General features: G+C 38.7%; 1 protein-coding gene across 4 annotated transcripts in view; it reads right to left on the minus strand.

Moving 5' to 3' along the window:
- Nrg1 (neuregulin 1) overlaps nucleotides 1–27407 on the minus strand; it is a 1103601-nt gene that overhangs the window by 124664 nt on the left and 951530 nt on the right. For 2 of the 4 annotated variants that reach the window (XM_052162554.1, XM_052162547.1), the window contains exons 1-2: nucleotides 4594–4731; nucleotides 1492–1542 (exon numbers count right to left, since the gene is read on the minus strand). In XM_052162554.1, coding sequence (XP_052018514.1) covers nucleotides 1492–1542; nucleotides 4594–4708 — 166 coding nt within the window. In that variant the 5' untranslated portion in view covers nucleotides 4709–4731. Of the gene's footprint in view, nucleotides 1–1491; nucleotides 1543–4593; nucleotides 4732–11157; nucleotides 11280–19850; nucleotides 20029–27407 lie in introns of those variants that run through there. The other 2 variants (XM_052162546.1, XM_052162552.1) reach the window with 2 other exon arrangements.

Genomic DNA, 27407 nt, shown 5'->3' on the forward strand with positions numbered 1-27407 from the left:
GTTGATGTACCATTTTTTAAAAGCAAAGCTCAATATGACTCCTTAGAGTCATTTTATAAAATCTATACATCTGTCCTAATGATTCCTTAAGTAGAACCAAATAACCAATACTTCGGGCACACCAGCAGAAATTGTCATCTGAATATGTAACAAGGGGCCTGAGGAAGTCTGTTAGTTCTCCTGGAATTTCATTTCCTGTTTGATATTCTTAGATTGCTGCTATCCAGTTGATTAAATGCTGTCTGTGCAGGTAGACCAGTAACTCAGGCATTGATAGATTTTTAATTCATTTTCTTTAATTTGGGTGCTGGGGATAAAACCCACGCCAAGCCCTCACCCTACTGGGGAAGCTACACTCCTAGTAAATAGCCTGTTTTAATACCATATAGTTACAGGTTTTCTTCCACAAACCTGGAAGAAAAGCTTTACCACCAAACGCCATTTATGTAAACAGACTGACAGAATGAGGTAAGTTACAAAAACCCAACTGCCTTTGGGTTTCTGCCATGGCTGCTGAGTAAGTAAGATACTGTCTCTTTAACACATTCTGTAAATTGGGAGACAAACAGGGGCATGCATTCATTGAAGATCTCATCAAAGAAATGCTTTAATTTAAGAACTAAATTAGGAAAGACTAGCTCTCAGTTTTATTGCCAAGATCTAATATCAAATTTTAATTCAACGCTTTACAGCTAATAAGTATCAGAAGCTAGTTTTACTAATCACTGGCAATTTTTTAAGCTCCCTTGACATCACACACAGCACCCATCCATCTAGCAGAGAAAGAAGCCCGCAAGCAGGAGGCACATTTCATGGTAAACAGGCCAAACTCATCTAGGATCTTGCCTAGGGACGTGCCTCCAAACAACTTCATAATTACTTACTAACTATCAAGTTTGAATTAAGGGCATCTGTATATAGTTTCTTCACTCTGCCACAGCAGACTGTAATGTGAAATTAAGGAACTTTGGAAGTCCCAAACAACTGGGTGTGGGACCTTTGTCATTCATTGAAAGTATCAAGACAAGGTATAGAAGCTTTGGCAAGCAGCCAAATGTGTTAAGACAAACCAGAAAAAACCAAACCAAACCAACCAACCAACCAACCAACCAAGCAATCAACCAACCAATCAACCAACCAAACAAACAAACAAAAAACACCCCACAAAAAACCTATTCCAGACTAGGTCTCAGATGCTATGCAATTATATATATATTTTTTCAACACTCAAGGGCACCATATTATCCAGAAACTAACACGTATGTGGTATCACAGTATCCTCTGAAGTATATTTGGCAGGGAGCAGGTATCTATATCTAGTTAGTCTGAAGCACAGTAGGAGGCCATTTCTACTCCAAACTGACATTTCATTCCTGTTCCAAGCTCAGTGCATCACAACTCCATAAAGTCCAAGGGTACATGCGAACAAGCTCCCTGGCAGAAGCTGTTACCTTAGGTTAAACACTAGTAAGCATAAGTATGTGTACTTACATGAGGAAGTATTTGCGCCTTCTGTGGAAACTGATATTCTAATGGGAGACTCTATAAAATATAAAAATGGAGTGAAGCTTTATTGAGTAATGTCACTTAAAAATTAGAATGTTGCCAGGTTCTGGAGTTGCCTGGAAATGCCGTGCTAAAAAGCAATGCAAAGAGCCAAACAGAAGCATCCCTAAAATAAATAAACAAATAAATAAAAAAGGATGCACGTACTATGCAAAGACAGCAAAGAGACATCTCTGTTCTTTAAGCGCAGAGACTTCTGAAAGAGGTAGAAAAGTAGAGAACCCCTCTATAAAGACATTCCCCAGACCAACTGAGAAATGAGCTTTGAAGAAATATTACTTGTAGCAAGCCTACACTACAGGTGGAAGAAATCATTCTTTCTCTTAGGTATAGGCTTAAAGGTGTAGAGAAATACCACTGCAGCAGAATGGGCAACTTTCACACACTCAGTTAACAAGAATGAAAATATTTTAGGGGAATTTGGATCAGCATAAACATCCTGACCCACACAGTGCCAAGGAGCCAACAGAATATGCTGAACTAACAGAACGAGCTAGGGACATACAAGATTTGCTTAAGTAGCAAGGATGGAGGAGGGGGGAAACCCAGCATTTTAGAAATTATGGACCATAAAAGAGGACAGAGAGAAATAAATGGGACTTAAAAAATTTCAACCCTAGAAAATCAGGAAAAAAAGCTCAGTAGTGAAGACCGTTGAAAACTGACAGGTAGGACACCATATTCCCATTACCTTTCAGGAAATGCTGGGGAAAAATCCAACTTCCACATAGAAGCAGTATAGAAGGCTCAAAGCCCAATTTCCTAACAATGTCTACTGGACTTGATAATGAAAGTCCTTACACTGCACAAATGTCTGAATGACAGGTAACAGAATTTACTTAACTTCATTTCCCCCGCTCATTAAACATTTCCCCCTCCTCCTTCCTGTCTTCCTTTTCTTCCTGCCCTACACCACCCTTTTCTCTCAGTTTCTGAAGACTGGTTTTGAAGAAAAGAGTAAGTCCTGAGAGGGCAAAAACATGGAAGAGGAAGAAGAGAAGGAAGAGGAGAAGGAAGAGGAAGAAGAAGGGGAAGACGAGGAAGATGAGGGAGAGGAGGAGGATGCTGCATAGGGTTCTCTGGACTACAATAGCTTTAAAAAGCTGTGGTATGGTGAGAAATGCCAACTATGCCAAACAACAAATAGGGTGGGGACTCATGCAGAGTGCTCAGCTCCAGGTACACACCCTTCTCCTTTCTGAGATACACAACATAATGTACCTAGTGCTTTAATGTTCCTTGTCCGTAAAAGGAGGAAAAATAATGAGTTGTGTCATGATTTTGTTAAAAATTAGCAAATGAGTTATAATTGTCATCAATTAAAAGAAACCAGATAAAAACAAGTTATCACTACAACTGAGACAGGAGGGGGGCATGAATTTAAAAGAAAGCAAGGAGGGTATATCAGAGAGTTTGGAGGGGGGAAAGGAAGGAGAATTTTATTTAATTATAATATTAAAACAAATTGAGTTTTCAATCTCAACTGTCCACAAACTTACTGCCAAATAAAGACTAGGGTTTTTTTTACTTCTAAATTTTCCAAGGTTCTATTAACCATAAAAATCCTAAGTTAACTGTGTTCCTTACCCCTCATCGAGGAAATTTCTCATTGTAATAGATGGAGACCATTACAAAAAAAAAACACAACTAATCAAAATGCAGAGTTGAGACACCCAATCTCAATGGACACATCTATAAAACACTCCTAACACCACTAAGTCCACTAAGACTCAGGGAACACTGCAAAAGAGGGAGTGGAAAGATTATAACAGCCAGAGGCTCAGAGAGTGTGTGATAATACTGTCTATCCCAGTAACATTAGGAACTGAACCCATGAAGTCTCTCCAACGTGACTTCCTGAACATGTGGTAAACAAGGACAGCAACAGACATGTCAAAGTGGATGTGGACAGCCCACAAGACCTCAACCCACATAAAGAACTACAGGCAACTAAGGAACACCACTGAGAGTGGGAGGAATAGTCTTCTTCAGTGACAGGCACACCAACTGGTTACCTAATGCAAATGGTCAGCCCCAAAAGCATACATACAATTAACATTATATAGATTGAACAGGTTATATTTAGGAATCACATACACATATACATCATATACATATATGTATGTAACAATGATCAATACAAAAAACAGGCCATGCATTTGAAAGAGAGCAAGGACAGGGTATATTAGAGGGCTTGATGGAGAGGGGGAAAGAGAGAAGTAATATAAGTATTTGTAGTGTCAAAAAGAAAAGAAAAAATAAATTAAATAGCTGGGCATGGTGGTACATGGCTGTAACCTAGGTCTAGGGAGACAGAGAAAGAAGGATCCCAAGAGGAATGCTAGGCTGAGCACATATGCAAATTTCTGTTTTAAAACCAGCTAAAAACACAGACTAAGCCACTGTACAACTAGTAAAGAAACTAGTGAACTATGGTTATATACAGATTTAGAGAGCTGGGTGATAATTAGCGCATATCTTCCCAGACTGCAACTGCCACCATTAAATACTACAGGCAAAATGAAAAGAAACAGAACATTACATTAACAGGTTTGAGAAGTCAAGCCATGGGTTTTTGTGGCCGTTGTTTCAAAACTGGTGAGGCAGAACTTGCCAATAGCATCTAAGAGGTTAGCCATAAGATGCTGTGTCCATGTCTACCTTTGAGGCACACAGTCTCATTCCAAGGGGTTGCCCAAGCAACCAAGAGATGCATCTCCAAAAGATAGAAAAATCTCATCTTGCACCTCAGATCTTCCTTTAACTTGTCTAATGTCACCAAGCAATGTGTAGATATGATCTCTGCCCTTTCTATTTGTATCCTGAGCCACCGTTCAGGCCTGCAGCAAAGAACCACCCGGCCTTAAGTCCAATTCGAAAGGTCAGAAGGAAGCTGAGAAAAATACTGGAGCAGAAGACAGGAGCAGCTGAAATCTGGATGCAGGGGAGTGCTGGTTAGTGTGAAGAGCAGCCAGGAGTTAAGCCTCTCGGACTGGTTAGTCAAACTTTCCAGAATCACTTCCTTACCTGAGGATACATAGGCTCTTTCAGTTGAGGCTGGCACACCAGTGGCAAACTCTGCAAAAAACAAAAGGTGACAGGCCATTATGGGACAGAGCAGGAGGCTAGAAGCTGGGGCCATCGCCTACAAGCCGACTGCAAATGAGTGTGAGAAAGGACGAGCAGTTCCTGAAGACGTCCAAAGAAATAGTTCTCCTTTTGTGGGGGAAGAGCGGGAGATGAAACATGCTAAGTAATTACGAGGAACCGTCCGCTCCCCCTGGAGAGAATGAGGAAGAAAGGAGCACTTGAGAGACAGATAGCGGGTTTCTTGGAAAGGAAAAAAGAAATGGGGGAATCAAGAGCGTCAAAGCTGTTGTCATACCAAACGAGGGGGAATTTCTAACGCTCAAGTTTTGAAAATTACTGTTGTGTTCAAAAATGAAAGCATGCAACATGCTTTTTTGTTCTTCCTTCTTCTTTTGTACAAACTGGCAAACAACATCAAGTTCTAGCATCGAATTCTTCAAATTGCCAGAGTTGATCAAGATGGGAGCAATACCATGTGATACATGTTGGCTACTGATAGGCTCCCTTAAGGGAAGAAGGATGAGTGTGCATAGGAGAGAATGCCACTATCCTGAGAATTACGAGATTTGAGAATCGAAAGTTTGCTTTGTTAATGCCTTAAGAATATAATAAAGGGGCGAGGGGTTACACTGTCTTCATAACTCAGTAGGTAGTCCTAAGACTAGCTTTAGTTTGTTAGATTTTAATATATATATATATATATATATATATATATATATATGTGTGTGTGTGTGTGTGTGTGTGTGTGTGTATGTATTTTTTAAAGATTTATTTATTTATTTTATGTATATGAGTACACTGTAGCTGGACTGATGGTTGTGAGCCATCATGTGGTTGCTGGGAATTTGAATTCAGAACCTATGCTCACTGTGGTCGGCCCTGCTCGCTCTGTCTTAAAGATTTATTTATTGTTATATTTAAGTACACTGTAGCTATCTTCAAATGCACCAGAAGAAGGCATCAGATTTCACTACAGATGGTTGTGAGCCAACATGTGGTTGCTGGGATTTGAACTTAGGACCTTTGGAAGAGCAGTCAGTACTATTAACCGCTGAGCCATCTCTCCAGTTTTGTGATACTGGCATGATGCACAGGAATAACGATGGAATCATTTAACCTTGATTCTGTATAAATAATCAAATGCTGCATATTCTCATCCGCCCTAACCAAGACAAAAACAAGCTGAGTCTCATGTGATGCTAGGTACCATACAAAAGTCACTGAAAATCCTGAGACGGTCACATATGCTGCCATTTTACATCTAAATCAATACATGGTTTGTCATAGAGTGGGGCCCCTCGTGATGGGACTAGCCCAGGAGGGAAGAAGATGATATTCCTTCAACTTCTGAAATTTCTCTAGGGATGAAAGAGTTTGGGAAACTAGGACAAGAGAAAAAGTCATGTGGGATTCCAGAGCGATGGTCAAGTATCATGGGTTCGAGTATCAATGACCAGAAATGTGTCTTTGCCAAGCACAGATGTTAACCTCTTAGTATAAAGTAAGTGTGAATGATCAATCTTTCTTCATCAAGCATTCTAAGGACAACTATTGGTAGAGTAAGACTGTTTTCTGTGACATCCACGTTTCCTCCACCAATGTTTACACCCACTAGACAGGATACAAAGTAAAAGGGACTTCTATATGCAGGTGTAGGACTTCTCTGAACCTTTCTCATGCAGGAGGCAGTAGAGAGGATGGTCTCGGTTGGACCAAGTGCAGACACCTGTTTCTGAATCAGCAACAAGTAGCTTTATCTTTATTGATTTGGGCTGTAGAAAATAAAATCGTTCTTCTCAGGAAACAAGCAATCTTAGAGAAACATTTTTATATGTTTGTTTTCAAATCCAAGATTCATGATAGTTGTTCTTCCATAGGCACACCTGGAAGGTGCACAATGCTTTCAGACTGTTGCCCACACTGAGAGATGCCTCTGAAAGATGCCTCCTCATTGTGCCCTTCAGAATGCATCAATGACTTGACCACCACATTGGCACTTTGCACTCACAATGCCTGAGAAGGGTTGGGCAAAGTCCCAAGCCCAATCCAACATCAAAATTTTCTTCATTTTTATTTTTGGCAAACCAAGTGATTGTTTGCCGTGACCTTCAAAGAAGATTTAAAAAAAAAATAAAGCCATTGTGAAAGACCTCAGAGCAGAGGACAGGTTAACCATAGATTCCTGTTATGGTTGAATGCTGCATTAGACAAACATTCATAGTAGCAAATGGTTACAACCGTTATACACGGAGGCTCCTGAAAATAAACCCCTTCCTAAATTAGATATTTATTCTGGAAATCGTTAAAACATCTTTAATGACTGTGGTTTCCGCAAAAATACTTCCTGAATTAATACTGAGGAAATGCAAGCTCAGATTTAAAAAAAAATCTTCTATTAAAAAACATACAGAAGATACTTTTAAAGATCTTTGCAAATTAAGAAAAGATAATCTTATTGATTAATACTACACAGAAATATTTCCCCGTGTGCAGGAGTCAAAGATTTAAAAACAAATAAAAGTTGTTTGTTTTCAGTGTGACTGTAATTTTACATCCAACTTACAGACTTAAAAATCATAAGTGCTACCTTCTCCTTGATTAGCAGCTAAGCAGTGTATTTTAATACAGTAAGTTGGCATATTACACTTGCAAATGTCTACTCGATGGTGTAAATAGTGAGACTTCAAAATCATCAGGAATTGACCAACTCACGCTCAGTAGACATGAGAACATAAACGACATTGTGGTAATTTTCATATTTGGATAGTTATTTTAATAAATTAAATCCAGTCTCAAATGGCAATGGTTGATAAATGTCCTTTGGAAAATAATTTTTTAATAAATATGAATACATGACTTGTTCAAGACTTTGTCATGGGCACATTAAGAACATCAATATTTACTAAAATACATGTGTATGCATGCCCACACATACCCACATGATGTCTGTGCACATTTAACATACATTACCTGGCTCTTTACTTTCCCTGAACTTTTAAGTGTCTACTATGCACACAAAAGTTGTGATCAAAAATGATTTTTAACGTGTGTGCATTTATTTACAATGGTTAAACATAGACCTAAGAACATCTTTGCATATCTGATTTTGTATTGTCCATAATGCATAAGCGGCTGAGTTTTCAAATGAATAAATACTGTAGGGCTCCTATGCACAGTCTGTCACATTCTAATCGTATTATTAATGTTCATTAGCTTTTTGAGTACTTTACATAACACAACATATGTGGAGAATGACAAATAAATTGTAAACCTTATTGGACTCCAGACGTAGTAGCGCTGCCTTTAACCCCAGCAATTTAGTCTGGAGACAGAGGCAAGGAATTCTCCTTGAATTTCAGGCCAAGTCTGTCCTAGATAGCAGGTTCTAGGCCAGTCATGGCTGCACAGTAAGGCCCTATCTTAAACTAAATAAATACATAAATACAAATAAATAAAACCTACTTGGCATTCTTTTCAGTGTGACTCCATGAGCTGGTCACCAATATCATATTTCCCACAATACTGTTTCAGAGAATGGGGAGGGTAACTATGACCCACATGAGTCAAATTTTTAAACCACTAACTGATTTTCTATTCAAACCTTGTGTTTTGAAAAGATCTCTTTTTTTTTGTTTTGTTTTTTTGTTTGTTTGTTTGTTTGTTTTTGTTTCTCTCATGGAAGAACATGGCTAAAAGCTCAATTGTTCCTATGACAGCTTGAATCTCATATAATTTTTTCCCTCCTGTTTAGAGGAGAAAACATAAGAAAAGACTTGACTGAATAGTCATCATATTCTCCCAGATTACCCCTTGAAAAGATGGCATTACTTAATTAACGTGCAGACAGATTATGTCTGTCGTTCTTGTCTTTGTCCCGCTATTCTAATATCTAAGAGTTATCCTAGAGTTTGTTAGCTAAGAATTAATTGTGAAATTAGGATTTCTTAGAAAGAGAGCAAGCCACATAACTAGATAAAAAAGAAGCCAGAGCATATGAGCTGAGAGAAAATGTGTGTGGCCTTTTCTCCTGCCAATATGCATTTTATAATTCACGACAGGAGGATTACGACCTGACATAATGTTTCTATAAAAATCAACATTGGGCACCGGCAGGTCACATAGGTTTATATGCGTCTGCACATGCAAATTCTTTCTTTAATTCCCCAAGGAAGTGAAAAGGCATCAGAAAAGGCCAAAAGATAAACAAATATTTCAAATCTAGCTTAATAAGTGAGTGACTACGCACATGTTCATCTAAGCAATTGAGTATTTTGGCAATATTGTCACTATTCCCCTTGAGTAAACAGAAAAAAACCAAGGAATTTCTTAGATTTTTATTATTTAATTTATATCTAGGGGCTAATTTAGATAGATCTACATAGTCACATGTGGATGGGGCCTCATCTCTACTGGCTGAGCAGTAAATAAGACATCTGACCAGGGGGTCAGTTCTCTCGGTCTTACGGCATGGTGGCACACAATCCCTGCTAATCATAATCTTGCTGGCCTGAATTTTGTTAGGAGGCCAAGGACCCAGACATAGGAAAAGAGTTCAGTGTCCAAGAGTATTGTAAAGAGAACCCTGGAGAAGCATTTGGCAAAGTGGGAGCATAAATTGGTTCGTTAGAATTACAAAAAGCAGAAATGAAAGCAGGTAAAAATGACAGGGATAGGAAATAGCAAGGTCTTTTCTCTTTCAAGTTTAAAACCATCTGAGGCATTTAAAGGGAAAAGAAATAAAAAAAAACTGTCAGAAGATGGCATTGCTGAAACTCTCTGAGATGCCTGGATACAAATTCATCTCCTGGAAGCCAAGATCATCCCCACATAACTGATATCAATTAGATAGCTCTTTATGTAAGAAACATGACAATAGGTATTATCAAACTTTTACTATCCCAAAGTTAACAATAATATAAAAGGACTCTACAGATTTTTTTTAACCAGGACTAATACTGTGTACTGTGGTATATTATCTCTGTTTAATCCTTTAAACCAGAAGTCATGGAATAATTAGCACAATCATACTATAAACAGCAACACTAACTGTAAATTTATTCTGATATGTGTGTGTGTGTGTGTGTGTATGTCACAAAAATCCAATCTAAATGTCAGAATCATAATTCATAATCATTTATCATAAAAACATATTAAAGCAGAATGAAGAAAAAACTTTCAAAACAGGACATGGGGCACATGACTCTCTCAAAAACAAAAAGATAAATTATTAAGTTTCCAAAAATCATGAATTAAGCCTGAGTAAAAAATGAGCTGCTGAAATTTGTGAAGCCTTAAATTTTGAATTTTGTGCACTAATTCTATAAAACTCTATGCGGAATAAAGTAATAATAGCCAAATGCCCCGATTAACCTGTATTGATTACAAAGCAAAGTGACATTGCACTTGCTCATATCCATTTTAAGCGGCACTCTCATTCCTGGTTTCTAAAACTAGTAACTGAAAGTACTTTTCATGGTTTTCCCTTCACTCCCAACAGAGAAAAGTATCTAAAGTGAAATGTAATAGATTTGATTATGTCACTCTGGTACATCCTGTAACCTGACCGTTGCCACAACATCTATTCCATTCACTCTTCCCTGCCATCTTGTGTCACATGAGAACTAAGTGGCAGAAGCCAACTCAGTCTCCTAAGAAATTAACCACCCATTCTTTACTCCTCCCAGCTGAGCTGCCATGTTGAACTTTCTACTCCAAAAGACCCTTTCATTTTATGATGCATAAATTTTTCATCTCTCCCAAGAAGCAGAGAAACCCAAGACTCGGCTTACAAAAAATGCACAATCATTTAATGCCACAATACACAAAGTAAGGTTTTTGAAACAGCTCCTGAGAGCTCCAAGGTTTGAAGAGGCATTGTTAGACTATCATCAGCCCCTAGACATGACCCTCAGAGGTCCTGCTACTGAGTGACAGAAGACACAGCCAGCAGTTGTCACCATCTGATTTCCTAGGAGACCTGGGTAAAGTTGTTAATTAGCAGGTAGGACTTCCCACCTCTGAGTTCTTCAGTTGTTTGGCAAATCCTCCCTGGAACAACTCTCAGCTCAGTGAGAAGCCTTTGCAAAGTAGGAAATTCACTGCCTCTAAGGTTGTTCCTAATTTCAAAATTAATAGCCCTAAAGGGTCAATGTATCTAACACTCTATGGGTTTGATGTAATCACTTTAAAATGTATCTTGGAACATTAAAACTTGTCAGGACTTGCATATAAATAAAGTAGATGCATTCATATGTGTTTGTGTACATTATACATACATATATATATATATGTATTTATAATATATTTTATGACTTTTATATACATATATCGTCTAGATCATCACATGCAATGAAGACCTTGACAGAGAACACAAAAGATGTCCATCATGTTTGTCTTCCTTTCCCGTGTTTTTCTCTTGTTCAGGATAAAGACGTCAGTCATCCATTTATCACACGTCTCCATCCCTCCTGCCACAGACACAGAGGGCAGCGGGTGTCTTACCGTTTGACTCCACAATGGTGATGTTGGCGGAGGCGCTATCATTTCCTAGCTTGCTGATCACTTTGCACATGTACTCTCCAGAGTCGGCCAGGGAGGCTTTGTTGATTCGCAGCTCCGACTTCCTGTGAGACAGAGACCAGAGTAGTGTAAACTAAAGGCAGAAATCCATCCTCGGTGTCAGTATAACACATACACTTTTCTGGGTTCAGAATTTTCCTACCCTATGCATCCCAAGTTAAACTATCACTTGCTAGCATGTCCATTCAGCCGTATGCTTCCGCCAGACCAAACCTTGCCTCCCACATCATAATTTATCACACAAGTGGATAAAGTTGGTCCTTTAGGATTACACTCATCATTCTCTGCCATCACTTACGGCCAATCATTTCATGCCTCGGAGTTCTTTAAAACTAGCTTATAAATTTTCTTTCCTCTCTCCCTTGTATGTATCTTCACCCTGAGAACACATAGGGAAGTAGCATTACTTCCACATGTCAGATCATTATGGTCAGACCATAACATGGACTGACCAGTTTATGGTCAGGAGTATATATGGATATACATACATATATGCATCCTATAATAATTAAGGAGAAAAGGAGGCCATGGATTTGAAGGGGATGGGAAGAAGTAAATGGTGTTTAGGATTTGGGGGAAGAAAATGTCATAATTAAGTTATAATCTCAAATGTTAAAAAAAAGGTTTAAGAAGGAGAAAAATATTTAAAATGTTTTCCTAAAAGCCTAGTAGATTTAACGAGATATCAATGGTAGATAAGAATGCTCCATACTTCTCAGTGGAGTAACATTCAGAAACGTGGTAATTTCCATAGGGTAGATTTATCATCCTAAGAAACAAGAAGAAACAAGAGGTATCATCCCTGTGCCACTGCCTGGCACAAAGTGCTGCACAACTTGTTCTTAACGCTGGAATAAATGTTCCTGCTACAGCAGTACTTTTATAGCCCTCTGAACAGTAAATCAATATTCACCATTTCTTGAATGTGGATGTCATTGTGATGTGTACTTTTGTCTCTTTTACTGTTGCACATGGCCTGTAATTTAAGCTGTCTATGGGTTACAAAAGCTCAGAGCTAACAGGATTAGCTCTGTGTTTGCAATGGACTTTATGCAGTAGAAGTTGGGGAGCTTCTAACACTAGCTCAGGCTGACCTGAAACTCAGTAGAGAATGGATAGCTTGATTAATCTCCTGCCTCACTGTTTGAACAGGATGGCCCCTATAGAAGAAGCATGTGTTGGAACACTTGGCCCAAAGTGGGTGGCATTATCAGGAGACAAGGCCTTGTTGGAGGGGTGTGGCCTTGTTAGAGGAGGTGTGGCCTTGTTGGAAGAGGTGTGTCACTGTGGATATGGGCTTTGAGGTTATAGATCCTCAAGCCTGGCCAGTATGACTCAGCCTCTTTCTGCTACCTGTAAATCAAGACATAGAACTCTCATCTCCTCCACAGCAATGTCTGCATGCATATGTCATGCTTTCTGCCATGATGGTACTCGACTAAACCTCTGAAATTTAGGCCAGCCCCAATAAAAAGTTTTCTTTAATTAGAGTTGTCTTGGTCATGATATCTCTTCACAGCAATAAAACCCTAATTAAAACACTCATGTCTCCCAAGTGATGGGATTATAGGCCCAAGATGCTATTGGGAGCTTACATCGACTGTTAAAGCATTATTCTATATTCTAGCTTGGCATCTGGGAGTCATGGCCTCTAGCAAGGACAATGGGGAAAGCGGGGGACAGGAAGGGAAGGTGGCAATATTTGTGGCTGCTTTCATGGTTTGCTACTTTCTCCATACTTTATGGTCTTCTGGCCACGTGCTACAATCATCATGTAGAAACTGTGGTTCCAAATTTTATTCCTCCTCCTCTTCTCCAGCCTAGAAAGTGGCAGCATCCAAAATTCCACACTTATGCCTCTGATAGGTCATATGCCTTTTGTTTCTATCTTAATGGTCTTAGCTGATCTTCAAAGACCACCTTCAGTGCCATACCTTTGTTCAAGCTTTTCCTGGTCAGACCATCATGTGAAGCTTCTCTCTCCAATTCTAGATTCTGGTCACCTCTACTACCACTGTGATGTACATTCTTCACTCCAGTCCTCTCAATCTGTCTCCTGCCCTGACACACCACACACAGTTCAGACCAGACAGTCTGTAATTTTAACTACTTGTGCCCTCAACACAACACATTCTGTTGTTCCTGGTATGTCCTCGAACAATACTGAGTATATATATATATATATATATATATATATATATATATATATGAATGGATCAAAGAAGTACGTGGATGCTCTGGCGTACACAATCACAGGACCTAACATCCCTAAATGCAGACAGCAGGAAGTGAGAAGCAATGTAAAAGGGGTAGTGACAGTTTTAGGTGGTACAAACCACAGGCAACTATGGCCATGTCAATTCATTGGCTGAAAAGTCACCTCTACTAGTTGTAATGCCCAACAAAATTTACCAGGGTACGGGTGAGGGTGGGGGACAGGGGAACCATAACAAATGGGTTCTATACTCAAAAACTTTGAAAAACATTGAAGCCCCACACACCCCATTGAAGCTTCTCAGAACTTTCAATGTAACTAAAAGATTCTGATTGTCCAGTAAAATCTCTCGCCCTAGCCAATGTCCTTTCTTTCACATAGCATACGTATTTATTCTTTTGGAAACTCACAGTCAGGAGAAACTGTCAGAAAGATTTACTAGTAACAGTTGTGTGTATCGAAGTTACAATACCAGCCAGGACTGTTTAGGGAATATCCATACATCAACTACAGAGGCTATTCAAAGAAAAGTTTCCCTAAAGCACCTCTGAGAAACAACATACATCTTGACAAGTAGATAGATTCCCCATGCTAATAATGAGAGCCTCTGAAAATATTAAAATGTAACAATATTAGAACACCTCACTTCTCAGGTTCTTCTGACACTGGGCCAGGGTTTAGGATACTTAAATATACATTTTCAATGGATTATCTGCTTCGTATATACTTGGCCTATCTGTGATAAGTTTGCTTCATGGAAGAGACTTTTGAAGAAAAAAAAACCCTGTAAGCTTAAACATTGTAATAAGATTTTTCAGCCAAAATACAGCAGTTTTTTGAAAGAATTTTGATGTTTGCTTTGTGAAATAATGGGTGGTAACAACAAATTATGAAGCAGATAAGAAAATATCCTCATCTATATCAGAGGAAGAATTAATTCCTTAAAAAAAAATACCAGGGACTTTTTACTTTAAGACCCAAAATTCTGGAAATCAATTAGAGCAATATTCCAAGACTGTACAACAACTAAAAAGACCCAATCTTCCCAATTTATAAATTTAGGATCTTACCCTGATATATAAAGACCTCTTTCTTGACCCTGCACAATTTAATATTTTAGCTATTGAACTGGATTGAACTATAAGAAACAAGGTAATTAAATTTCCAGTTGGCAAATCTTTAAAATGATACTTCTAAAATCTAAGTTCTTCTAATAGCCTTGGGCCATGCTTCCTGGAAGACAAACCCAAGTAATATAATCAAATGCTATGAAGGACAGAGGGATTGTGTGTATGTGTGTGTATGTGTGTGTGTGTGTGTGTGTGTGTGTACTATTCTGTGCTCAGAAAAAATATTCCACTAAACAATGGAAAATATATCTCTTTATATAAGTACTTCTTGGTAGTTTCAGACAAGCCTCAGGGTTGCATTTCCAAGCCAGGCATTAGATGTGTCTCTTCAATTACTATTGTAGAGAACATCCCTACAGTTCTAGCATAGAAAGAACACCAATGGTCCAAGACCAATACATACAATCAGATTCAGAAACTGATGTAGAAATACACAAGAGGCAAGGGTTTCTTTAACACCAGCCTTTTAAAGAAGCTATTTCTTAAAAGCTGAGACATAAATGAAGAAAAATTCTTGGGTTAAATTCACACTCAAGCAGAATACAAATCTTGTTGGCTAGAAGTCCCAGTACATTGTGAACTGGCTGGGTCACAGCTGGAACACTGAAATATGTTTTGGAGTGGCAGACAATGAACAAAACCATTAACTCAGGGACTGTGGAAAAAGGGGACTGCAACCGGAAAGACTCTAGAAATCCTAACAAGATAATGGATTCTGTTAAAGAAAAAAAGTCCCATAAGCAAGTACTTCTGAATGTCACATGGACAACTATTTAAGTAGATCACCTGACTGCTACCTGGAAAATGAAGTGACTTGAGAGTGACCAAGTGTCCTATGAAAACTGAGCATCAAGGAAAAAGAGGGAACATACAAGGATACAAGGTGGCCTTACAAGGGAGAATCTAGTTCTTGGTTCCAGAACTAGATAGGGAATCTAGGAAAGAGTTAGGTATTCTCATGGGGAGAGTCAAGATCCTTACTAGGTCTTCATTCGTGCAGTTCGTGTGTGTGTGTGTGTGTGTGTGTGTGTGTCTTCAATTATGTCAACCTGCTTTCTGTGAGAAGGATATGGAAGGAGAATAGGAACTTCTTAGACAATAGAACCAGACACCCATATTGGATGTGGACATAAACTACACAAAATGATTACTCCATATATAAGGAAAATGGGATTCCTTATATAGCATTCCAGTGGTCTTCCAAAGAACCTTAGTAGCTAAGGGACTATATATACACTTTTCTGATATAAAGCTCTTCATCCAAAATATGGTAACTGAAAACAATAGAACATCCATCCATCCATCCACCCACCCATCCATCTATCCACCCACCCACACACCCTCCCATCCATCCATCCATCCATCCACCCACCCACCCACGCTCCCATCCATCCATCCATCCATCCACCCACCCACCCTCCCATCCATCCATCCATCCATCCATCCATCCATCCATCCATCCATCCATCCACCCATCCATCCACATCCCTGCATATGGAGGGATACTCTTCCCATCACTCATGTGTGAAAGCCAGAGGACAACCTCTGGTTGTTGCTTCTCCCCTTCTGCCTTTATATGGGGTTTGGGGGCTGATCACAGGTCAGCCGGCTTGGTGGCAAGCACCTTTGTGCCCATTGAACCATCTCACCAGTCCCAAAGTAGATTATTTGTAAAATCTTCAAAAGGGTTTTGAATAAGCAAAACTACTTCAAAACCAAATTAAAATATGAGCTGAAATGAAAAGCTGAAGCAAAAATGAGGGTTATATAAACATGTATAAACCAGGCAAGAAATAGAAGTTTGCCTTTCACAAGGCTGATCCAGATCAGATATTTCAGTGAGTCCAAATCTGACATGCCAAAAAGCCTTCAACTACTTTTCTTGATCCAAGTCACCCACCAGGCACAGACAAGAACAGAAGGATAAATAGATGCAAAACACAGAGAAGTTTCCATTTCTTTCAATTTGTCCTACATATGGCTTGACCAAATCAAACAAACCATAGCTTAAATGTAAATTTAAACTCACAGGGCGAACATGCAGGAAAGTTGTTTCTTAAGAGGAGATGGGGTTCAAGGGGGAGATGAGTTTACACAATGATTGAAACTATATATTGCTGTAAAATCTTTTCATAACACTAAGGGATTAAAGGGAAATTTTGGCTGCCATGTACAATCTAGATAAAAGGAGGAATATACCTGGACTAAGGACTGAAGGAGTCAACATTTGATATAAACAGACTCCCAGGGAAATCCTACACTGCAAATGAAAATTCCCCTCTGCTTAGCTGTTTCTCAGAAGAAGGTTAAGTTTAAGTCATGTGACCAGCTAACCACCGCAACATATTCCTAGTCATGGGGTCTAGGTAACAAGTAATACATATATACATACATATTACATACATACATACATATATATATATATATATATATATATACACACTAAATATATATATTTGAACCTGAAAAATAGCAAGAAATTTTATTGATGAACTGAACTAATACTAATCTTCTTTTTTTTTTTAAAGATTTATTTATTTATTATACGTAAGTACACTGTAGCTGTCTTTAGACACACCAGCAGAGGGTATCAGATCTTGTTACAGATGGTTGTGAGCCACCATGTGGTTACTGGGATTTGAACTGAGGACCTTCAGAAGAGCAGTCGGTGCTCTTAACCACTGAGCCATCTCTCCAGCCCCTAATACTAATCTTCTTATTCTGACTTTATATAATAATCACAGGAAGCTATGAAATAACATGACCTATTTAAATTCTAGATTTATTTATTAACATTAAAACCTACAGAAAGAAACTGCCATAAATTCATTCTGGGTGATTGTGTTTTAAACAATGTAATAATAATAATAATAATAATGCTTGTTTATAGGATAAATCGACTAGAGTGTTTTTCCAAGGTTACCCCAGAATCTGACAACACTATTTTTAAAGAGCTTCAAAAATGACAAGTCGTCTGATTCTGAAAAACAATCAGCTGATCTTCTTCTCTTGAGCAGCCACCCACTCTACACAAAGCAGGTCTTATTTTTAGCTCAAATATATGAACTTTTGTGTGTGTGTGTGCCAGGAGTAATTTACAGTCCCATGGCTTGAATAAATTTCTCCCCATTTACTTCTTTGCAATGAGGCTGGAATTAAAGTGAATAATTTCTGAACACTGGCCTTTCTGATGTGGTAGAAACTATATTAGTATGTAGACAGTGATCAGAGCTGTCTGGACCTGTGCAGCCAATATGAACACGCCTTCCTGAATGCTAATGGTACTTTACATGTTACTCAAGTCATGAAACCAATTAAGCTTGTAAGCACACTTGTGTCCTCTTTAGAAATGCACTGTGTTAGTCTTCTCACATTTTAAGGGTTTTTTTTCCCACCTTATTTAATTTTACTTGCTTTTTTCCGCATATGAGATGCTCTTCAGAAAGCTTTTGCTTCACATTCAGTCCAAATCAACCTGAGCCCTGGCTCATCCCAACAGTGTGTTTCAGCACACAGTCTGAAATTCCCGTGTTTTATTAGGAGTGAATCAGATCATCTTTATACAAATTCAGGACTGCCGATGCACAAGGCTGAGGCCATTTACCTCGTGGATTTGGCTATGTTGCTGGCATGAAGCCCTTACAAACTCTTAACTACTACTGCTGTTGTTAGTTCGCAGCCATGAAGGAAAGGCCACCTGCCACATATATACAACCTCACTTGTCCAGTTGAAGTCAGGACAGCAAAACCCATCCAATCCAGTATCTAACAAGTAGTTTTTGTCTTAACCTCCATAATCATAATTATCTTTTCAGCTCTTCTGCTATCTCTTCTTTCTCTATGATTCCTACTTTCAAAGACAGAGTATAGCATAAGAAATTTTTTAAAAATCTGTTTTTTTTTTCTGGGCTTTTTGCAAGTTCCATCACTTTAGGTAAAGTCTCACCCATTAATGTAGTTCCAAATCAACAGATCTTGCAGACATGATCAACAACCAGAGAAAAATGATACAATTAATAAAGCCATGAGAACTAGGAAAAGCTCCCTAATTGTTGGCATTGGAGTTTAAACAGTTTGATAACATTCCATTAAATCCTCCTTAGAGCCATTTTCTTCTGACTTGCTCATAAATATGTGGCAACTTTTTGGTTACAACTTATGAGACCCAAAGAGAGGATTGGGATTGGTTTCCTCTGCTGCTGCTTTAGCTATCACACCTGCTTCTTCAGGAGTCTTCTCAGATATGAGTGAATTAAAAAACAAAACAACACAAAAACAACACAAAAAAAACCAAAAAAAAAAAAACCCTCTTAATGATGAGAACCACATTAAAGGCATCATGTTGACTAATGAATTCCTTTCCCCTATTTCCTCAAAATGTATTTTTATCCTTGTGCTTAAAGAAGCAAATAGATTAAGACAAAAACTGTTGGGACAGTAGAAGCTGCCTTCGCTCAGAGGAGACATCTAACAGGTCCACTGAGGTGGCACAGGTGTCATGTCACCTTTCAAACACAGGCATGCTCAAGGAGGAAGAAAACATAAGGTTCTTTGCCCCCAAAGATGACCACATCATCTAAACCTACTCTAATGCTGGCAGACTGGAATGGAATGGTTAGCTAAAAATTCTTATTATAAAACACAAATATGTGTATTGACCCTCTGTTTGAAAAATAGTTCAAACTCGTATTACAGTCCATAAATCTAGGCAATTGTTGAACTTTATAATGAAGTTGGTGTTTCAAATGCATTAGACAGCAACACTAAAACATCATTTGTTTTATATTAAGGAGACTGAATCTCATGTTCCTTGAATATTATACTACCTGCCACTAAATTCATTCTTTCTTCCCTCCAAGCCCCATCCAACTTCTTACAGCTTTCTTTTCGGGTCCCATTTCTACATCCAAAAGTTGTTAGAATCATACACTTGAAAGCTCTTTTTTTTTTTTTTTTTTTTTTTTGATTTTGGTTTTGTCGAGACAGGGTTTCCCTGTATCGCCCTGGCTGTCCTGGAGCTCACTCTGTAACCAGGCTGGCCTCGAGCTCAGAAATATGCCTGTCTCTGCCTCCCAAGTGCTGGGATTAAAGGCATGCACCACCAAGTTCATTTCTATCTGATATGATAACCTCTGACTACTATACAATCAAAAATCCTACCCTTCATCATATATTGTGTATTATAGTAAATTCATAAATAGTCTTCATAATTTTCCTATATTGTCCTATTGCTCTCAGCACAGATTCTGTAGTGACAACCCCTTACTCACCCTGGCTTCTTCTGTATCTTGATGTTTTGTGGTTTATTTTTTCGGTTCAGCTCGTTCCCATTCTTGAACCACTTGAATCTGAGCGAGGAGTACTCAGAGCTGGTCTCGCACCGAAGCACTAGCTTGGAGCCTGCAGCCGACTCCTGGCTCTTCATCTCTTTCAATCTGGGAGGCAATGCTGGAAAAAGAAAGGGAGGAGGGAAAGCAGCTGTGATCACCGGGCCTTTCAAAAGGAAACATAGGAATGTTGAATGAGCTCGATCAGGTCCCATTACCAGGATATATATATATATATATAAAAAAAAATATATATATATATATATCATATATATCATATATATATCAGATATATCATATATATATATATGAATTTAAATGAGTGGAATAAAATGGATCCCAACAATTAGAAGAAATATAAAATACCCAAATTAAAAAAAAAAATTCAGCACGAAAAGAGGCAGGTATGGAACCTGGATGAAAAACTCATTCCTAAAATCATGTTCTCAGTAGATACGTCCTTGATTTAACAAAGCCAGTGCTACAAGAGACATGGGGCCACGCTGTCTTCAGAGCACCTTCATGGCCCCGTATCACACATTAGCCTAACTCTGTAGGAAAGCATTGGGAACACCATAACCATTTTCCAGCAAATGATTTTTATAAATTACTAACTTGAAAGTAAACGCGAAGTCAAGTCTATCTTTTTCCTCTTGGTTCTGACATCTATAGAAAGTAGCATCAGGCTTCTCTTGCTAAGCACCACAGGTGTCCCCCCAAAGCTGCTCTCTGCAAGGTAAGAAGTCCTTTGACAACATCAACATCGCTCCGATTGGGCCTGTGGTAGCTATCCCAGAGACAGTGACAACCACTGCAAATGACCACCTCCACCACGCCCCAGGCACTGCATGCACTCAGCATTTCCAAATCTTCAGAACAGACGCTGAGAATAGCAAAATTATGCTTTCCTTTTTGCAGAATACTTGATGCTATCCTGTGAAGTAGACATATAATTTTGATTTATACCAAGTCCCCTATGTGCTAGATTAATAGATGAAAATCATATGGTGATGATTAGTAGTAATAAAGTAGCATATGAAGATGGGTATAGTTGAGCTTTTATAATAAAATGTTTTTAATTGAAGAAGAAAAAAATGGCATTTTATCTACACACGCAAACTTATTTAATGATCAACCACCACAAAACCCGAGACCTCAACAGCTCATAGTTTCCGCTGAGTCTTGCAAAGGCCAGCGACAAAGTCTGCTGCTCTGCTCAGTTCAGGAATTAACAAGAAATCCCAGAAAACAAACCAAGTAAATGAGATTCTGCCTCACTGACCCTAGGCATAATTACTCCCTGGGTAAGGACCAGAGAGTCCAGGGACGCAATCAAGGTCGCCTTACGCAGAAACAGGAAGTGGATACCTTGTCTACTCAGTCTATTTATTTTTCTACAACTCAGCCCTTATGAAGCAAACCCATAAATTGTCAGAAGTGAGTCCAGTAATTAAAGCTAAAACTTTTGAATTCTGCAATTTTTTAGCAGTACCCCCTCTAGGTACATACTCCCTCCTTTATTTGGTGGCTGGTAGAGCAGTAGGGACATACTGTGGTGACACATGACAGGTAAGGAAACTGACCCAGATCTCCTAGCTTTCAGTACTTGAAGATTACATTTATCTTCTTTTCTGTTTTTCCCACCAACCAGTACCCATTTTTCTTTCTTTTTCTTTCCTTCTTCCTTCTTTCCTTCTTTCCTTCTTTCTTTTTCTTTTTTTGACACCTTCAAAGTTAGACCTGCTTTCCGAACAAATTCCACAGAGCTATTACTTTTGAGATATGGTTCTTGGTACTGCTTTGGTAGTTTTAAAAACACTAAATTCTAATATTTCTGACAAGCCCCTGTATTTGTCTCCATTAGCTTCTTAAGGTCATTTCTAATTATCTGACTCGGCTGAAAGGTTTCAAAGAAACCAACAGGAGAGAGTCAACTGGCACCAAAGAGACTAGTTTGTATACATCAAGAAGAATAACTTGTATGTGTGTATTTAAAGGAAGGACTATATGGTTTGCTGCTGGATTTTAAATTAAAGTTGAAACTCTACCAAAATTCTCAAGGTCTGGACCCTTGTTTTAATAAACAAAATGCCCTGTGTAGTTAGATACACTCAAACCCAGCAAGTTGTTTTCCATCTTCTAACCACTCCAGGTATTTGCTTACTGAATCAGAATACAAGTTCTGTTATCTACAGACTACAAGACTGTTATCTCATTAGCATAAATATTTTCTCATGGAGTAATTGTCAAATCTTTTCACTCCCTTCCCCTTATTCTGTTCTCTCCCATGTCTTTCTTCCTCATCTTTAGTTCTTATTTCTTCAGTCTTGACATAACACACACACACACATACACACACACACACACACACAAAACCTGATCTATTCAACAAGGGCTACTCTATAAAATTGTTTTAAGCCTTTAAAAATAAGTCAATGTTGTGAACAACTCAAGAAGACCGTGAAGCCAAGCTGGACTAAAGGGAAATTAAACATAGTAATCAATGAAAAGTGGAATGCTTGTATGAAGCCAACGTGGGAAGGGGGTAGCTCCAAAGGGCATTATCTGCTCTCTCATTTTGCATTCCTAAGATTTTTATTTGTACTGTGTGTGTGTTCTCTATGGCACGATGACTTTTAAGACATAAGGACTTCTACCTTATCAGTGGCCAGCTCTTAAGAAACTGAGTAACAATCATCCAGAGTATGAATGGAGAAGCAAATTCATGGTCCGCAGTGGAGCTTGCAACTGCATCCTGGACCCCTGAGTACTCATCTGTCGCTAATGGTAACCATAAGAGAAGCTGCATTAGGGTTGGAGAGATGGTTTAGTAGTTAGAAGCAATTGTTGCTCTTGCAGAGGACCTGGTTTAATCTCTAGGACCTACATGGTGGCTCTCAACTATCTGCCACATAACTCCAGTTCCAGGAAATCTGGAGCCTTCTTCTGACATAGTGTGCATAGATATATGCAGGTAAAACACTCGACTCATAAAATAAATCTAAAATATAATTTTAAACTCTAAATTACTTCACCAACCACTTTCTAACAGGAATAAACTATAAGACCAGGGCTGATTGAAAAACTTAGAGTCAACATCCTTAACTAAATATTTGAATTTTGAAACTGAAAAAAAAAAAAAAAAAACAAAACCTTGCTTCTCAATCCTTCTAAGAGTAAATGGCCTGTAAATTTAAAGGCAACTGAAGGCAAACTCAATGTCAAGTTAATGTTTTAAATGTGGGTGTCTAGAGCATCTTAGGCATGATATATTTGGGTGTGGTCTACCACAGCTCATAATTTTGCTTTGTAAGTGTTTCTAAGAAGGTAACAGCTCCACACTCTAAATGGTCTAATAACAGAGATAGTTTTAATCAGACTCTTCCTAAATTTATTTCTTCCTAAACTTGATTAACATTACAAGAACATATTCACACCCTTAGAAATGCATTGACAGAGACAAACACTCAAACAAAAAGAAAAAGTTCTAAAAGATTACTAACTCTAACTCAGTGTAAGAAGGTATGCTGAGAGTATTTTAAAGTCCCTCACCCTGTCTACTTTTCTAGTCTCTATAATTGATATGTCACATACTTGGAAAAAACTGGTGACAGTCACCTAAAATATTTAGTTTTCCTCTGGATCATACCAAAACATAAAGCAATATGTACATCCATTCCAATAATTTAATTGGTAATCAAATATTCATTATAGAGGCAAAAGTAAACTAGCAAAACAGAAAGACTGAGTCCTCTCTACTGGGCTTGATCTATTACCGCCTCCTGAAATGAACTTTGATCTCACATATCCCCGAATGTATCATTTGCATCTAATTCCATCTCCTCCGAGCAGTCCTGGTTTAGACATCACACAATGGATGTTCACCATTTCCACCTGCCGGTGAGGGAATGGCAGCCTGTTCTATGGCTTCTGAGCAACCCCTGCTGAGCTCAGCACATTTCTCTATAAGGAGGCACATGTGCCAGGCTTGAGGGAAGTGGAAGAGAAAAAGGCAGTAGACTGAGAGTCAGGAAAGGTCATATCAATTTAACTCATAGCAGCTACAGTGATTTTTAAATTATAATGAACTATAAAAGCCAAAGCACATCTCCATCTCCATCTACAAGTAATTTCCATGGAAAAAATGCATGCGAATTTATAGATAAGAGCAATTATTCTTTTTATACTCAAGATTGGTGCTATGCTTGTTGCAATTAGCCAGCCTTCTTTCTTCTCGCTACAACTTGAGGCTATGAACTTCCTGTGTTGCCAACTTGAGATTACAGGTATGTACAAAACAACTCACCTCACAACTAGAACTGCTTAAAACAATGATCTACTGTCAGGAGTTCACTTGGAGTCAATGCATAAAGATACTATTACAGCATTCCTCAAAGCAACATCAAAGCAAAAGAAATGGTGTTAAGTAAATTCCTCTTAGTGCTTTCAACAGTAAATCCCCTTAGAATGGTAATAGCTAACTGAACATCTGCTATGTGCCATGGCCGGGTCTAAGAGCTGTATATGCATTGCCTCTTCTTACATAACAATCTTAGGGCTGGAGTGTTCCTATCCTTATACCAAATTTGCAGATGAAGAAATGGAAACAGAGAAATAGAGTAACTTGCCTGTCCATCACAAAGCTGGTATTCTGAAGCCCCATCCCACTGGATCCTTGACCTGAACATACAAATCTGACCCCAGAGCCCTTGCTTTTAATGACCAAGCAAGAAACAGTTCTTTGCAAAGCTTCATATTTTATGTTTTAAAAAAAAGTCCTCAAGATTGAATTAAAGGATTTAATAGTATTTTTCCCCAAGAATTCTGGGCTATAACAAGTGGTAGATCATTTCTGTACTCACTTCAAACACAAAAGAGTGTCTGGAAGAAAAGGAGATCTGCATGATTCCTGCATTTTCGCAGTGACCTCGATGATTTATGGGAAAATAAAAGAAAGTAGAATACTTGAAATTGCTGTGATAAAAATGAAAAATGCTTTAGACTGCGTGGTTGCCCATCTGTCATACATACCTCATGGCACAAGGGCCAAAGAGCTCTTCTTGTGCTGTGTTCATGGAAATGCGAGAACCCCTCAGTGAGGACACAGGAACAAAAGGGTCCTAACAGATTAATGTCATTCTGCCAAGGTGTAAAGGCAAACACACCATGACAACATGCTGGATGAAGTCCTGGCCACGTTGCCAACAGCTTGGGATGAGTGTTCAACAGGCCTGGCTACTTAGGGCTGTGGCCACAGCTGTCCCCAATTAGAGACCCTCTCGCTCAGCTCAATGAAGACATCGCAGGCTTCTGGGCAGGCTGTCGACTTACGAAGCATGCACCAAGGATGAGTTTATCAAAGGGTGCCTAGCAAATCTGTGTTGATGTAAGCTTTAAGATTATAACTTTTCTGTGGTCAAAGTAAGCTTTTCTTCCTTGTTTGTTATATAGACCTGTGACATAACCTTTAAAAAATGACAACAGATGTAGTTAGCAAATTATTGACATATTTGGGCTTTTTTTCCTTTTCTGGTAATTACTGCTGCTGCTACTACTACTACTTAATCCTCTTCCTCTTCTTCCTCTTCTTCCTCCTCTTCCTCTTCTTCTGCTCCTCCCTCCCCCTCCCCCATTTCTCTTTCTGTAAGTTCTGATGCACTTCTTACATGAATAGCCAGGTAAACTTGGCTTCAGCGAGCTAAGATTTATCTTCTTTATCTTCATTCCAGCCCATGACTGTGATTTTTGGTGCTAATTTTTACCAATTCAGTTTGAATTGAATGGCATTTGGTTAACTGATGTCACTAAAATATTCCATTTTACACTTGAAAGAGGGGAGTGTTTTTTACATTTTCTAGAGTGCATAGACTTGCTTTGCACTTCCTGAGTGCTCCCACCATTACCAATGGTCCTCAGACAGCCAGAGAGGAACCTGACCATCTTACTTCTGCCCCCAGGGGGAAGGCCAGAGGGACAAAGTTTCTTACATAGAAATTCTTAAGGATAAGGGTTGAAGAGGCAGCAATTATTGAAAAAGCCACCAAGACAGACAAAAGGAACAACAACCAAAGATGGTGGGATCCTAAGGGACAAGAGTAGAAAGCAACTAGGGTCTTTTAAAGTCATGAAGAATGGCAGAGAATTAAGGCATTTTTAAAAAGTAGATTCACAGAACACTGTAATTCATGGAAAACTTTTGTCATACAAAGCAAATAGTTTTAGAATAAAACGGGAAATGAAGTTTTGCATAATAAGTATAATTTGGAAAATGCTTATTCTGGAAGGCTATACGGGAAAGCGAATCAGGAAGCCTATGACGGGGTGGGGAGGTGAAAAAAAATGACAATTTCAGGCTTTGGGGCTAGCCAGGCAGACCCAGGTTTCAGTTCTTCATTTCCTACCGAACGATCTGACGGCACAGGTGCTTTACTTGATGGAGCCTTATCAAGTTCATCTGCAAAATGGGTTTACAGAATACAAGCTAAGGGCAAGAACCCAGATGCTGTGTCCGGCCTGGAGTGGGAAGCTCCCAGCATGCACTAGGATACTTGGCTTCCTTTAGAAGCCTGAGGGCCAGCATAGTACAACGCTTATCTTGTCAATAAGAATCCCTGGGTTCTATCCCTGGTATTACGCACAAAAGAAATAGCAGATTTACAGAGGGTAAAAGTCTGTGAACTTCCTATAGAATTTAAAATATAGACTTCAGGCTTAGATGCTTGAAGCTGCATTCTGAGAGGGCAACTTTCACTCCCAGTGGCCCGAGAGTACCAGGATGACATTTTGTATGTTGCCAGGATATAGCCTACTGTTCCACAGGGGAGTTTTCTAGATTATCTCATTTCAGTACTAAAAGATGGTAAGCTCTAACTAAGGTCTCCAGTTTAGCCAACAGTCCTGTTTCCTCTTTTGAGCAACATAATAGGATTACATAACATTAAAGGAACTCTGCCTTATCTTTGTAACCTGTCTATAAATCTAAAATGTTTCCTCCTTCCCCCCACCCCAGAAATCATGATGACTAAGTTCAATTTTACAGGAAGCATCTCTGTCCTGTGTTCCCATAAAACCTTGATTACTATTCCACTTAATTCAATGCTTGCTATCTTTACATGGATTTTTTTTCCCAAGGAGACAAGAAGCTCACTTTACTACTGTGTATCTTTTCTCCTTTGTAACTAGCGCAGTAATGTCTTCTCAGTAGAAAAGGAAATGAGTAATGTTGCACTGCCTCTAACAAGCTACTAGTTTCCTTCTAATTCACAGAATGTACAAAAAAAAAAAGCCCACACATACTGGATTTATCAGATCCGTCCCTACCTTTCCTATGCATGTCATATTAACACTATATACTCTGTTCTTAGCATAAGATATTAGAATCTTCTGTGTTGATCTATAAGGCCATCTTCTGGCCTCTGCCTAGTATCCACATTCTAGCTCATTCATCTAAATAACTTCAGTTCCTTAGACACTTTATGATTTCCAATCACCATGCACATG

The sequence above is a fragment of the Apodemus sylvaticus genome, chromosome 18 (assembly GCF_947179515.1).
Source record: "Apodemus sylvaticus chromosome 18, mApoSyl1.1, whole genome shotgun sequence".
NCBI lineage: Eukaryota > Metazoa > Chordata > Mammalia > Rodentia > Muridae > Apodemus > Apodemus sylvaticus.